The sequence below is a fragment of the Pteronotus mesoamericanus genome, unplaced genomic scaffold, assembly GCF_021234165.1.
Source record: "Pteronotus mesoamericanus isolate MK-2021 breed Mesoamerican mustached bat unplaced genomic scaffold, CSHL_Meso_final contig_192, whole genome shotgun sequence".
In the NCBI taxonomy this organism is placed as follows: Eukaryota; Metazoa; Chordata; class Mammalia; order Chiroptera; family Mormoopidae; genus Pteronotus; species Pteronotus mesoamericanus.
The window spans coordinates 3,523,914-3,537,198 of NW_026555082.1; the positions used below are offsets into that span (position 1 = coordinate 3,523,914).

General features: G+C 64.3%; 1 protein-coding gene across 1 annotated transcript; it reads left to right on the forward strand.

Moving 5' to 3' along the window:
• Nucleotides 1–1,400: 1,400 nt before the first annotated feature.
• Nucleotides 1,401–12,971, forward strand: TEX22 (testis expressed 22). The gene is made up of 4 exons (XM_054567707.1): nucleotides 1,401–1,565; nucleotides 9,336–9,446; nucleotides 9,534–9,637; nucleotides 12,830–12,971. Exons 1-4 carry the CDS (start codon nucleotides 1,401–1,403, stop codon nucleotides 12,969–12,971), a joined length of 522 nt encoding a protein of 173 aa, XP_054423682.1.
• The last annotated feature ends 314 nt before the right edge of the window (nucleotides 12,972–13,285 follow it).

Sequence of the window (13,285 nt, forward strand, 5' to 3'; positions counted from 1 at the left end):
TTCCGCTGCCGTCCCCTGGGTCGCCATCCCCGCAGGGCTCGAAGGCCAGTGTCCGGAGTCAGTGTCACGGCCACAGCCTCCGGAGGAGAGGGCCTCTGGGCCAGCGCCAAGGGTGTGAGTGGCCGAGGCCGGCCTTGCTGCGCTGCCATCGCCCCCGGCAGGAAGGGCCTGGGCCTTGGCCTGGAGCAGATTCATAATGACAAGACCCTGCCACCGGCTCTGAAGGGCCAGCGGCCTGACCTGCACCTGCTTCTTGACCCCGCCCCAGACCTGCCCAGTCCTCGCGGGCAGGAGAGGGAGATCGTGCCCCGGCGGCGGGGGTGGGGGGAGGGGACTGAGGGCCGACCCGGAGCGGCCCCGCCTGCTCAGCGAGCGTCGTGCCGTTGCTGGGTGTGTGTCTTGCTGGTTTTCTTTTTAATGGAAAACACGACTAATGTAAGTAGACTCTTTGGGGAACAGATTCTAACCTGTCACGCATGTGACCAAACTATTTCACGGAGCTGATGCGACACTAATAAACCTGGGGAGTCTCAACCACAGGCCGCCGGCGCCTGCTGATTCCTGGGCGGCTGCTGCCCCTCCGTCCGCCCGGGGACCCCCCCGGGGAAACTGGCGTCGGCGGGGCCCGGGAGACGCCCCCAGGGCCGGGCCCACAGCGAGCCGACCCCACCAAGCGCTCGGGGCAGGGACCCGGGGAGGCCGAGGTGAACCCCTTCCCCGCGGCCGGGCCCCATGACGGCGGCGCCAGGGCGCAGGCGCACCGCGAGCCGGAAGCGGAAACGGCAGGGCGGGATCGGCAGAAACGGAAGTTCCGCGGGCCGGGCTCGGCCCTCTCAGGCCTCCCAGAACCTCTGTGGGCCCCACCCCGACCCTTTGGCCCTCCCATCAAAGTGCGCCCCGCCCCTCCCGCACCCCGCTGCCCCCTCCTCTCCCCTCCCCGCCCGCACCCTGCTGCCCCCGCCCCGCCCCGCCCCGCGCCCCGCCCCCCCCCGCTGGCCGCTGTAGTGCCGCCCGCTCCCCTCTGTCTAGCGAATCCCGAGCGGCTCCCGTCCACTCCGCGGTGCGGCCCCGACCCCACAGCCAGCAGGTGGGAGGCTGGGCCCGCAGAGGGGGCGCCCCTGCGGGAGGCGGGGCAGGGCCGAGTGCTGTGGCTGCGCCGGCCTGGCGGGCCCTTGTGAAGAAAAGTGGCCGCAGGAGCTGGGGGCCCAGGTCACCCCGGGGGGCCCACGGCGGGGTCTCAGCGGCCTGCGGCCCGCCCAGTGCGGTCTGGGGGGGGCGGGAGCCTGGCAGAGCCTGACCTGCCCCCGTCGGCCAGAGGGACACAGGGAGCCGCGGGAGTACAGGCGGCTTTGGGGACCTGTCCCCGGCGCCCCGAGGCGGACCGCAGGCTGCTGCTGGACATGAATAGCAGGACGCATTTGCTTAAAGACCCGCCCGGGGGTAAGGCGGGACCACAGCCGTCCCACGAGGACAGGCCAGCATCTCCCTCGCCCAGCCCAGCTGAGGCCTGGGGCCAGCCCAGGTCCCAGAGCAGCGGTCAGCAGGCGCTGGAGACTCAGGACTGGGTAAGCTGAAGGGAGCCTGGCCTCGGCCCCCCAGGGCTCCCTGCGGGAACCACAGGCTCTGGAGGTGGGTGCTCAGGTGCACAAGGACTGTCAGGCTGAAAGGTGCCCGAGCACAGCAGGTGCTGGAGTTGGGGGCGCAGAGCAGCGGCCCTCTTCCCAGGAGCCCTGGGTGGACACCCGGGGAGGCGGCAGCCCTCCTGCCTCCCATACGGGGAGCACTGGGGAGGGCCGCACCCCGGCCAGCAGAGCAGGCGGCTCCGAGGGAGGGAGCCCAGCCTGGGGAGCTCTGCCGTCACAGTGGGGACGGGACAGCCTCCTGCCCAGTGGGTCGGAGGGCAGGCAACAGAAGGGCTGGTCTCAGAAAATCGCCCCTGGGGGCTCCGCCTGTGACGGCCCCGGCTGCAGGAGCCTCTGCACCATTCCCTTTGTGTTCCTTCCAGACCCAGGCCCCAAGGGGGCGCCCTCATTCTTGGGGCTCACCGTGGGCACCCATCGCCCACATGGGGCGGACATGTGCTTGCAGAGGCCAAGCTCTGAGGAGACGTCCCCCCGGAGATCCCCAGCCCATGCAGAGGCGGAGAAAGCCTGGCACCTCTGCTTCCTAGTGAGCTGACTGGAGGGCGCAGAGAGGGCAGGAGCCCACAGGGCAGAGAACTGGCCGCAGTGCTGGGCCACGTGGGGGGGCCGCAGAGACAGGGTGCTGCCCGGCCCCCAAACCCCCGTCCACCCACCTTGCTGCTCAGTCTTCCTTGAAACACAAGCGAGTTGAAGGGGACTCAGCCCCTGGAAAAGAGGCGGGGCCCCAGCTGTGCCAGGCAGGGCAGAGTGGGCTGGAGGGACCGCCATCCCTTGGGGACCTGCACCCCCTCCGAGCAGTGGACCCTGCGGCTGAATGAGGGGGTGAGGGGGTGGGAACTGCGGGGGTGGCTGCTCGCCGGTTGGAAGGCCTGCGACCTGCTGGGCCGGAGCAAAGGGCCTGGAGTCCGTCCACATCTGACCAGACCTGGAGAGGGCACAGGTGATGCCAGCGGCCTCTGCCAATCCAAACAGCAGACTCAAGAGAGAAACACACGGAAAAGGTACATTTGACAACAGGAGGAAACTGAACAGGAAATAGGCCGATCTAATTGGAGACAAACTTCAAAACACCTTGAAGCATTACCCAGAGACTGTGGGGCGAGAAGAGACACCGTGTTCTTTCTGGGCTCTTCCCGGTTCAGTGTCATGAAAGGTAAACGTGCCAAAACATTTTCCCCAATATGGTGCTCTGCTCGAATGGAAAGATAAGAATAGATTCAGGCGTAGCAGATGTGAATTCCTATTTCAAAGCTTCAGTTTTGAAAGCAAGAGGGTCCTGCCACATGACACCTGAGCAGCAAACCTAAACAGAAAATCTAGACATTGACCTAAATGCCCACGACCCGTAACATGGGCTGAAGCTGGCCTCTTTACGGGGGCGGGCGCGGGGGGACGTTTTTCTGAAACTGCATTAGGCAACTGCGTAGCTATGCAGAGTAAAGTTGTAGCCTTAGCTCTCAGTCATCAAGATAAACCCCAAGTGTTGATGCCTTGAAAGTCCTGGGAGAAATCCGGTAGCGGGGCGGCCCTTCCAGCCAAGTCTCAAAGTCCAAACCCGCAAAAGAAAAGGGGGCTACATTTATCCCGGTGAAAAACAATACATCTACAGCCCTGAGGTGTGCCATGTTCCTCTCTCACGTGGATGTTTCTCTCCCTCTCTTTCTCCCTCCCCCTCTAAAAAGAAATAAAATCTTTTTTTAAAAGCCATGTCTACAGAGGACAAATATGCACCAAGGGAGCCCCAACCCTTTGTTAGAGAAAGTACAGACTTTTCAACAAATGGTGCTGGGAATACAGGACCTCCACAAGCAAAAGAATGTAGCCGGACTCTCACCCGGCACTATGTGATGCATCGCAGACGGAGATGAGCGAGCTAAGAGAACAGAAGCCCTAGGAGAAGACAGGAGTAAAGCGTCCTGGCGTTGGATTTGGCAATGATTTCTTGAATATGGCGCCCACCACACAGGCGGTGAAACTAAAAACAGACAAATTGGACTTAATCAAACTTAAAAACTTTTAGTCATCACAGGACATCATCAGCACAGTGAAAAGTCTATCCATGGGATGGGGAAAATAATCTGCAAATCACATATTTGATAAGGGATGAATATCCAGAATATATAAAGAATTCCCAAAACTCAACAATTTAAAAATACACCAATTCAAAATTGGACAAAGGACCTGTCTAGACATTTCTCCCAAGATAAATAAATGGTCAAGTATATGAAAAATGGTCAACATCACCCTAGCTGGTGGCTCAGTGGACTGGGGCCGGCCTGTGAACAGAAGGGTGGCAGGTTCGATTCCCAGTCAGGGCACATGCGTGCGTTGCTGGCCAGGTCCTCAGTGGGGGGCGCGCGAGAGGCAACCACACATGGATGCTTCTCTCCCTCTCGCCCCCCCTTCCCCTCTCTAAAAATAAATACATTCAGAAATATTAAAATGGTAAATGATTATGTCTATCACATGAGAAAACATAAAAAGGGAATTATAAAACCAGTCGTCGTTATGACTGTACAGCTGAGCGGAGGCAAACGAACTCCTCGGAGCTCCGCTGCTGGCGCGTCACTGGCCGCGCGGTTGGGCGAGGACGCGGTCGCAGCCCCTCCAGTGGGTCGCGGGCGCGTGAAAGCAGATCCCAGCAGCAGGGGAGCCCGGGGGCGCCTTGACCTCCGTGGCCGATCGCAAGCCCCGGAGGGTCGCGAGAGGGACTGCGCGAGGCGCCCGGGAGCCTTGCCACGTGACGGCACGGCACGGCCCGGCCACGGGCTGGACGCCCGGGGGCAAGTGGGGCCAGCAGGTTGTGCTGAAAACGGAGATGGACGCGAGCGCCTTCAGAGGAGAGCGCAGCCTTTTTCGCCCCACCGCTCGGCGCCCGCGCTCGCAGGGGCGCCGGGGCGAGGTCCAGAGGGACAGAGGGCGCGGACGCAGGGCGAGGAGGAGACTCAGCCCCCAGAACGCACAGGCCTTTCACCGAGAGGGAGCCCCAAGTGGCCTGGAGGACAGTGAAAAGGATTCGGTGCCAGGGAAGTAAATGAGGTCAAGGTGTTCGACCACAACACGAAAAAGCGCGCATCCAAGGCTCGACAGAGGCCCGGGAGCAGAGCCAGCGCCCCCTGCTGGCGCGTGCGCGCGGCGGCGACGCGGGGAACGGCCTGGCCGCCGCGCAGGCGGCGGCGAAGGCAGAGACGGCGGGCGAGCCCGCCCGGTAGGACCCCAGGCGGGGAGGCCTCCGGCCACCAAGGCGGCCCGCGGTCGGGCCAGCACCGGTTCTCGCGTGGCTCCTGGCCGCGCGGAGGCCGCGGGGGCTGGAGGCGTGGCCCGGCGCCCGTCCTGTCCACGCTCAGCTCGTAGGCGCGGGAAGGAAACCTGGGCAGCGAGACCTGTCCATCCGCTTTGTTTCCGGGGGGGAAAATGTGAAGCAAGCACGGCGTTGTTCATTTTGGATGGCGGGTTCCTGAGTTTTTAAATATAGTTTCCTTTGCATTTTCCCATCTGGCTGTTGTTCTCAAATCTAAACCGAACTCACGCCCAAGGCCACGCTGGGCCAGGGCAGGCCCTCCAGGGCGGCCCCGGGGCGGCGGAAGCGGGGGACCAACAGCCTAGGTCGCTCCTCCCAGCAAAGCTCGAGTGCTTCCCAGACACGGTGAAGCTAAAGGGGTTCATTATCACCAAGCCCTGATTCTGTGAAATGCTAAAGGGACTTGTTTAAGAAAAAGAAGATAAAAATGATGAATATTAAAATGGTAATAAATCCACAGCTATCAATAATTGAATCTAAAAAATAAGCTAAGCAAACAAGCAGAAGAGGAACAGAGTCACAGGTGTGGAAACCATTGGGATGGTTATCAGCTGGGAAGGGGTGCGGGGGAGGTGCAGGGATTGAAAAGCGCAGGCGGTTGGTACGGGACAGACAAGGGGATGACAAGAGCAGGGAATGGAGAAGAAAATGCACGACCCCTGGACGTGAACTAAGGGGGGACCGCTGGAGGGAGTGGGGGTACCAGGTGGGGGAGGGCAAAGGGGCGAAATCGGGACAACGGTAATAGCATAATCAATAAAGTGTATTTTAAAAGACTAATAAATAAATAAATAAATAAGCCCCAGCCGGCGCAGCTCAGGGGACGGAGCGCTGGCCTGCGAACCAAAGGGCCGCAGGTTCTATTCCCAGTCGGGGCGCAGGCCTGGGCTGCAGCCGGGGCCCCTGTGAGGGGTGCGTGAGAGGCGGCCACACGCTGATGTTTCTCCCTCTTCCTCCCTCCCTCCCTCCCCCTCTCAAAACAAATGAATAAATTCTTTGAAAAAAACCTAAAAAAATTAAGGAATTAGTCATCCCCTCCAAGGAAGTGTGGACTGTCCAGAGCCACTGCGTGTATGCGAGGGGGGGGCGAAGGGGGAAGGGAGAGCCCGCGCCCTGCGGCACAGACCCCCGGGAGGCTGCCGCACGCACCACCTGCGCCCAGGGACGGACGGCGCATGGAAACGTGGGAAACCGTCTGCCAAGGAGGAAGGGGTCTGGAAATTCATAAAATGCTCTGCATTCACAAAAGGAGGAAGACCACATGAGTGGCTGAACGAATGATGGAAAATAATGCTCATAAGTTCCAGTTTGTTTCCTTCAAAACAACATGCAACAACACCCGCCGAGTCTTACCAAGGTCGGGCGCGAGGGGCCCGGCGCGGACCTCAGCCGGGTGCCGCTCACAGGTTCGGCCGCAGGGACGCAGGGCGTCACCGTGGCGATGGTGCGGCCTGCACTGACGTCGGGGACGCGACCCGAGCTGGGGCCAGCGGAGAGGAGGTGGCGAGGTGGTGCCGCTTGCCACGAACACACGTCCCCCTGGGAAACCCACGGAGGCCAAGCGAAAGAAGTGGCACCCCCAAAAAAGGAGGGAGTGGACATATCATCACCATCCAACACGTAACAGTTTTTCAATACCCTAAAAATAACCAACCAGAAACGTAACGGAGAAAGAAGACCCACTCACATTGGCAACACGTTAGGACGTCCTTTGTGAACCGGTGTGAAGACACTGAGCGACCAGAGCTGGGCCCCGCTCCTGGATGGGAAGGGTCAGTGTTTTCAATCTGCCCGATTCCCCCCCAAATATCTAATTCAGCGCGGTCCCAATTTAAAAAAAACAAACTTTTCACGAATTTTTAAAATTTTATCCTAGGTGTACGACGTGTGTACGGCAGCGTATTATTTATTGCTGCATAACAAATCTTTCCCAAACTTAGAGGCTGAAAACAACAAGTGTGTTCGTCCCCGTTTCTGTAGGTGAGGGATCTGGGAGCTGCTTAGCGGGGAGGCTCTGGCTGGGGCCCCTCATGAGGTTGCAGCCAGGATGCCAGGCAGCTCGGCGAGGCTGCAGGGCCGGCCGCACTCGTGTGCCGGCCGCGGGCGGGGGCCTTGGCTGCTCACCGCGTGGACCTCGCCACGCACTGCCTGTGTCCCCGCCTCACGGTGGCTGGCTGCCCCCAGAGCACGCGACCCGACAGCCAGCAAGGAGGAGGCTGTCCTGTGGCGGCCGTGGGGTCATGACCATCGGCTCCACAGCACCTCGCTCAGCGTGGGACGAAGCCCAGGGCGTGGATGTGGGGGCAAGACTCCGCGCAGGCCTTCTTGGGGGCTGACACAGCCCCCGGTCAGATGCTAGTCTCGGGCCCGCCCACTCCAAGCAGGAGAAATAAAAGACTCCAACGCTAGAACCATGGGAGCAGCGTTGCAGGGCCCAGGAATGAAGTGGGAGCCTTAAACGCAAAGGGGGGACCCTTCGAAGAGCGATGGTGACACCCACCTTGAGAGCTCAGAAGCCTGACGGCGAAGCACGAGGGGGCATGTGCTGAGTGTGCCCAGCTCCCTGGTGTCCTGTGCCTGGCGGGAATCTCTTTCAAGAGGGAAAATAAATAAAACAGCAAGTGGGAGAAAAAATTTGCCCCCAGCAGACCCTCGCCCCAATTCTGAGAATAGACCTCACCCCCGGGAAAGTGAGCTCAGAGAGAATGAGGGGAACAAAGAAGGCAGCGTGGGGTGGCCGGACCCCGACCAGCTCACGCATGGGCGGGCCTGCGCAGCCGAACGCGCTCGCTCACAACAGCACAGGTTCTGGCGTGCGTCTGCGAGCGGGCCGTGTCCGAAATCCCTCGCGCTGGCTGAGAAGACAATGGGGACGTTTGTCGCCTTCAGACTTCGATGGGTTTGGAAACGCACTTCGATGACACCGAAAGCCCAGAGAGAGAGACCCTTCTGAGCAAGGGGAGGGTACAGTGAGGCGGAGAGGACGGCGGTCTGCCCAGAAGGAAGAAGAGGGGGCAGCCCCGGCGGGGCGGCTCAGGGGGCGGGGCGGCTCAGGGGGCGGGGCGCCGGCCTGCGCACCAAAGCGCCGCCGGTTCAGTTCCCAGGCAGGGCCCAGGCCTGGGCGGCGGGCTGGGTCCCCAGCAGGGGGCGCATGAGGGGCAGCCACGCGTGGGTGTTTCTCTCCCTTTTTCTCTCTCTCTTCCCCTCTGTCAAAAAATAAATTAAAAAAAAGAGAGAAGAAAAGAAGGACAGAGAGAAAGACTGTAAGACAAGCAGGACTAAGCCCAAGATTCCACTGTGGCGTAAGTACAACGTCGGTGCATTCAGTACCTGGGCCAAGCGCCCAGGCAGACGGAGGCAGCCATCCTCGGTGGGCTGGAAGACGCCGTCCTCGCCCGGCAGGGGGCGTGACAGGATGTGGCACTCTGACCCGGCAGGGGAGAGGCGTCAGGTCGCCCGCACCCTGCTCTGCTGCCGAGCTCTGCCGTCTCCCCCGGGGCCTGGAGTTCGAGCGGCCGGGTGCCCTGTCTTGTCACAGTTCAGCAGCATCTTCGCATTTTGCCCTGAGAAGGGCCTTCAGAGCTTTTACATCTTGCAAATCTGAGCTTTGGGCCCCATTAACCACTAACTACCCCTCCCGCTCCCCGGACCCGGGGCCCACCGTGCGCCGTCTGTCTCTACGGACCCGACTCCCGCAGGCCCTCCTAACCCTGGAACCAACAGGGTCTGTCTGCGTCTGGCACTGTGTCCTCAAGGTCCGTTCCCTTCATAGCCGGTACCAGAATGTCCGTCCTCTCTAAGGCTGGATCGTGTTCCCTTGTGTGGAGGGGCCACGCTGGGCCGTCCACCCTGCTCACGGTCGCTGGGCTGCGAATGGTCTCCCTGCCCCCTGCTTCCAGTCCCCTGGGTGGGTACCCGGCAGCAGGACTGCCAGACGGCAGGGTCACTGCTTTTAACTCTTCGAGGAATGGGGACCCCCAGCTTGTCTCAAGCCTTCATTTTCAACGTGGCCCCCTCACGGCGCCACAAGGACTGCCTGCCTGTCTTCCCCGGGAGCCAGCAGGAAGCTCGGGCTCTGGCCTCTCCAGGCTGTGGCAGCCGTTCCCGTGATCTGAGGGCTCCCGCGGTGTTGTTTCTCCCTGGTCCCACCAGCCGGCCCGCCAAGACCTCGGCTGGAGGTCTCCCCGTCTGGGCGCCCAGCAGCCGTGCAGGGCAGGTGCGGGCGTCGGGGCACGCAGCCGCGGCGCGAAGCTGCGAGGCCTTGTCGGCCGCCCTGGGAACCGGACTGGATCCTGCGAGCTCAGCAGCCCCCGCGGAGGACGCAGGGAGAGGGTCGTCCGGGGCAGGGCCCCTGTGCATGGCCGGCGCGGACCGCTGCCCTGTCCCCGCAGGTGTGCGAGCCCCCGGGGAGCAGGCGCCCAGGCCGCCACTGGAGCCTCAGCATCGACGAGCGGCGGCAGCGGGCCGCGCGGGGTGCCGCCGGGGCCTCCGCCCACTGCCCGGTGCGCGGATAGGGCAAGGGGCGGTGGGGATGGGGGGCGCGGGGCGCCCCGCCCCACGCTGCCGCCTGACCCTGCGGCCTCTCGCAGGACCTCCTGCAGGTCGTGGCCCAGCTGGTGTCCGAGGATGTGGACAGGGACGTGCTCATCCCCCACCGGCTGAGGCCCGCGGAGGCCGCCCGCGCGCCCTCCTGGTGCACCGCGACTCCAGCCACCCAGGCCTCTAGGCGGCCGCCCTCCTAAGAGCCTGCTCAGCCCAGGGTCTGTTTTGGGCACCTTTGCGGGGGGTCCCGGGGAGGCCGCCAGTGGGATCAAGGCTGACGTGGACCCTCCTCACAGACCCCCGCCCCCGGGGTGGGACTCTGTCCTGCCTCCCTGCTGCGCTCAGGACGCCTTTGGAGAGCACACAGCGCGGCGCTCCCATGCTCCCCGCCCCGCCCCCGGCCCCCTGAAATTAAACGTGTTCCAGGCCTGTGCATTTCTCAGGACCACTGGGGCGGGTGCAGAGCTACAGACATGGCGCGCTGGTGGCTGGGGCTGGGGGAGGTGTTCTAAGGGGTGGGGGGAGGCGAGGCAGGCTTTGGAGGACATCCCGCCCCCTCCCCAGACCCCTGACAATGAAAGGTGGGGGGCTGTCAAGGCCCAGAGCCGGCTCCTGGCCCGGCCCCAGGCTGGTGGGAAGACGCCCCTCCCCCGCCCCGCAGTGTCAGCAGGTGACCCAGGACACAAGTGCTGTGGGCTTCTACTGCTGAGTGGCTTTGAAGGGCTCCGTGTTAGTCACTCGGGACCCAGGGCTTCCCTGGCTTCCCGGGCCGCCCTCCTGGTCTCGTGTGGCTGTCTCGTGAGGTGGGGGCGGCCGGCCCTCTGTCCTCCATGTGGTCTCGGGGCCTCTCTGCACAAGGTGTCCCCTACCAGGAGCGGGCTGTCGGGGGGCCCCAGCACCCCCCACCGCAGAGGCCCAAGCTGGGGATCCCCAGGGGGGGATCCTTGGTCACCAGGCCGCAGCACCAGCCCAACCCGTGGGGAAGGAGCGCCACCTGCTGGCGGGGGCTGGCCTGAAGCCTGCGCCCCCTCCAGCAGAGCGTGGTGCTCAGGGCCGGTGCCTGGCAATGGCTCTGCTGTCACCCTGGGTGCTGCTGCACTAACAGGTCACCACAGACCCCGCGTCTTAGAGTCGTTAACTGTAAGTTACGTACAAGCCCCAAACCGGCCTCCGCTGGCTCTGGCCAGGGGGCGAGCAGGCCCGGCTCCTCTCGGGGGCTGCAGGGCACGATGCCCCCATCCGGCCGTCCCAGCCCACGTAGGCTGCCCGCGCCCCTGGGCCGGCGGCCCGTCCTCTGTCTCCCCGGACAGCAGCGCAGCGCCCCTGACCTCCTTCCATCGTCCCCGCCCTCTCTCCTGCCTCCTCTTCCTTCTAGGGGCCGTGGGGGCCCCCCGGGACGCCACGTTAGGGCTCGCGAGCCAGCAACCCTCACCCCCACGTGCCACGTGAGCCGGCGCTGTCGCAGGCTTTGGGGAGGGGAGCCGTGCCTTCTGCAGGGGTTCCGGGCCTCGGGCGGCTGGAGGCCTTGCGTGCTGCTCCGCGTCCCAGAGCACAGGACGCCCCCCGCAGCCGAGAGTGACCAGGCCCCAGATGCCGACAGTGCCTCTGCCGGGAGCCCTGGGAGAGAGGTGGGTCTAAGGCCCGGGAGCCTGGGTGAGGGGCGGGTCCACGGGCGGACGGGCTGAGCAGCACCTGCCTGGCTAGGACGTCACCCCCGGCCACCACTGGCAGCGGACACGGCCTCGCTATCGCCACACGCCCCTTCTCCACTGCCCCTTCGCTCTCGCTTCCCCGCCAGGCAGGGCTCTCCCAGCTCCGGGGGCTCAAGGCGCCTCCCAGGGCCCTGGGCTGCGGCCATTGCAGCGCTGTGGTGGCAGAGAGGCCGGCCTCCCGGACGCTGGCTCCCGGGCTGGCCACGTGGTCCCCCTCGTGCCCTGACACCTGTCTGTGCCCGTGGGTCAGACACCCGGGCGGAAAGGGGAGCCCCTCGGCCCAGCCCCAGGAACAGCCCGTGCCCCTCGGCGCCCCTGCTAAGAAAAATGACTTCTTTGGCTTTGCAAGAACGCTCACTCTCCACAATCAACAAGAACGTTTAAAAATGGTGGCCCACCGAGACAGCCGCTGTTGACGTGCGGTGAGGGTCCCCTGGGTGCGTCTGAAGGCCGGGGCGGGGGGACCCGCGGGGACACAGCACGCGCAAGGCCGCTCCTTCCGAGTCCGAGCTGACCTCGGGGGAGACGGCATTGCCGGGACGAGGCGAGCGCTCCTGTGCCCCACGTCAAGAGCCTCCCGTCAAGAGCCTCCCGGGAGCACCTGCAGAAGCTCCACGACCACGGACGGGGCGCCCGCGGCTGGAGAGGGCGCTGGCTGCCCGGCCTCGGGGGCGGGGGCGGGGGGCTCGCTGTCCTGCTTCCCCTGCGCCCCGTGCAGTCGCAGCAGCAGAGGTCTGCTGTCGTCTCCTTCCCTCCTGGGCCTCTGGGTCCCCGTGCCCCAGAAGCCTGGGCACCAGCTCAGCTCCGTGCTCGGCCCCAGGGCCTGCGGGGGCCACCTCCTCAGAGGCTGCACTCAGGGTTGGCTTTTACGTTTTTAAAGAACTTCATTTCCCAGTAGGTTCTACCTTCTGGGGGCCTTTCTGCTCCCCAGGATACCTGGCTGGGACGGTTCTCGGGCTCCGCTTCCGGGTTCTGGGGGCCAGGCCAGCCTGCCTTGGGTCCTTGCTCTCGGTGTGCTCCTTCTGAAAGCCCCTGCACCTTTGTCCTTGGGGAGGCAGGTCTCACTGGCCGCCTCGCGGCCCTTGCTGCGTGGGCTCCCGTGGCCCCGAGAACTCTCCCTGCAGCATGTCTGAGCCCTTCTCTGAGCCTCTCCCGGGGCTCCAGGCGCCCCGACTCTGGGCCTTCTCCTCCAGCTCCGTGGCTCCCCGCCCCCCGCCCCCCGCCGGCGCACGGCAGATCCTTCTGCACCCGCGCCCTCCAGTGGCAAAGCCAGTGTCCGCGGGCCTGAGGCCCTGCATGGGGACGTGGCCACCGGGCCTCCTCGCCCAGCCTTCGCTCCTCTGGGCCTCCTTCCCAGTGTCTTGACCCCACCAGACGGTGCTGCCACCAGGATGGGCCACCGTCACTGTGCAAGAGCACAGAAGGTCATCCAGTCCTCTGCCCTGCGGCCCCTCCTCCCAGCTGGCCTGCAGGCCCCCAGGCCAGGCGGCCCCCTGGCCGCAGCCCCGGCACCTAAGCAGTGTGCCCTGAGGGCAGGGCTGAGGCAACGACAGCAGCCTACAGCTTTGTCTTGTCCTGAAATGACCGCCAGCCTTCCCTGCATGGCCTGCCTCCTGCCCCTCGTGTTCCAGGCTTGCCCTGGTGGCAGTGGCCCTCATCTTGCGCTCCCCATTTGGCGTGGGCCTGACGGAGCCCCCGCCTCCCAGCTCCTGCTCCCAGCAGCACATCCCCTGCGGGGCTGCCCCGGGCGCCTTGCTGTCCTGCTGCGCTTGAATCCTGGGGGTGGTGGGGCCTTCCGGGTCGCCCCTGTTCTGACCGGAGCCTGTTCGCTCCGCTGCTGAGTGGGCGAGCCCGTCTCTTCGGCAGCGCACCCGCGGTGTCGGCTGGGCTCCGAGCCGGGCGCAGGCCAGGGCTGCAGGCAGCCCACCCGTGGTCTGCAGAGGGGCCACGTGGCACCCGCGGGAGGCGCTGGGCTCTGCGGCCTCTCCCGGGACTTTACGAAGTGTCACCTTGCTTTGTGGGGGGCGCATCTCCTCTCTCACAGGGAGGCCTGGGGCTCTGGTGGCTTCCCTCAGACCCTGGACCCT

Bases quoted from the DNA above. Each gene is read 5' to 3' on its own strand.
- TEX22 (XM_054567707.1), top strand. From the start codon at position 1,401: ATGAATAGCAGGACGCATTTGCTTAAAGACCCGCCCGGGGGTAAGGCG. The intron at 9,447-9,533 runs GTGCGCGGATAG...GGCCTCTCGCAG, and splicing joins GGGCCTCCGCCCACTGCCCG to GACCTCCTGCAGGTCGTGGC. The intron at 9,638-12,829 runs GTGCACCGCGAC...CTCGTGTTCCAG, and splicing joins GCCGCCCGCGCGCCCTCCTG to GCTTGCCCTGGTGGCAGTGG.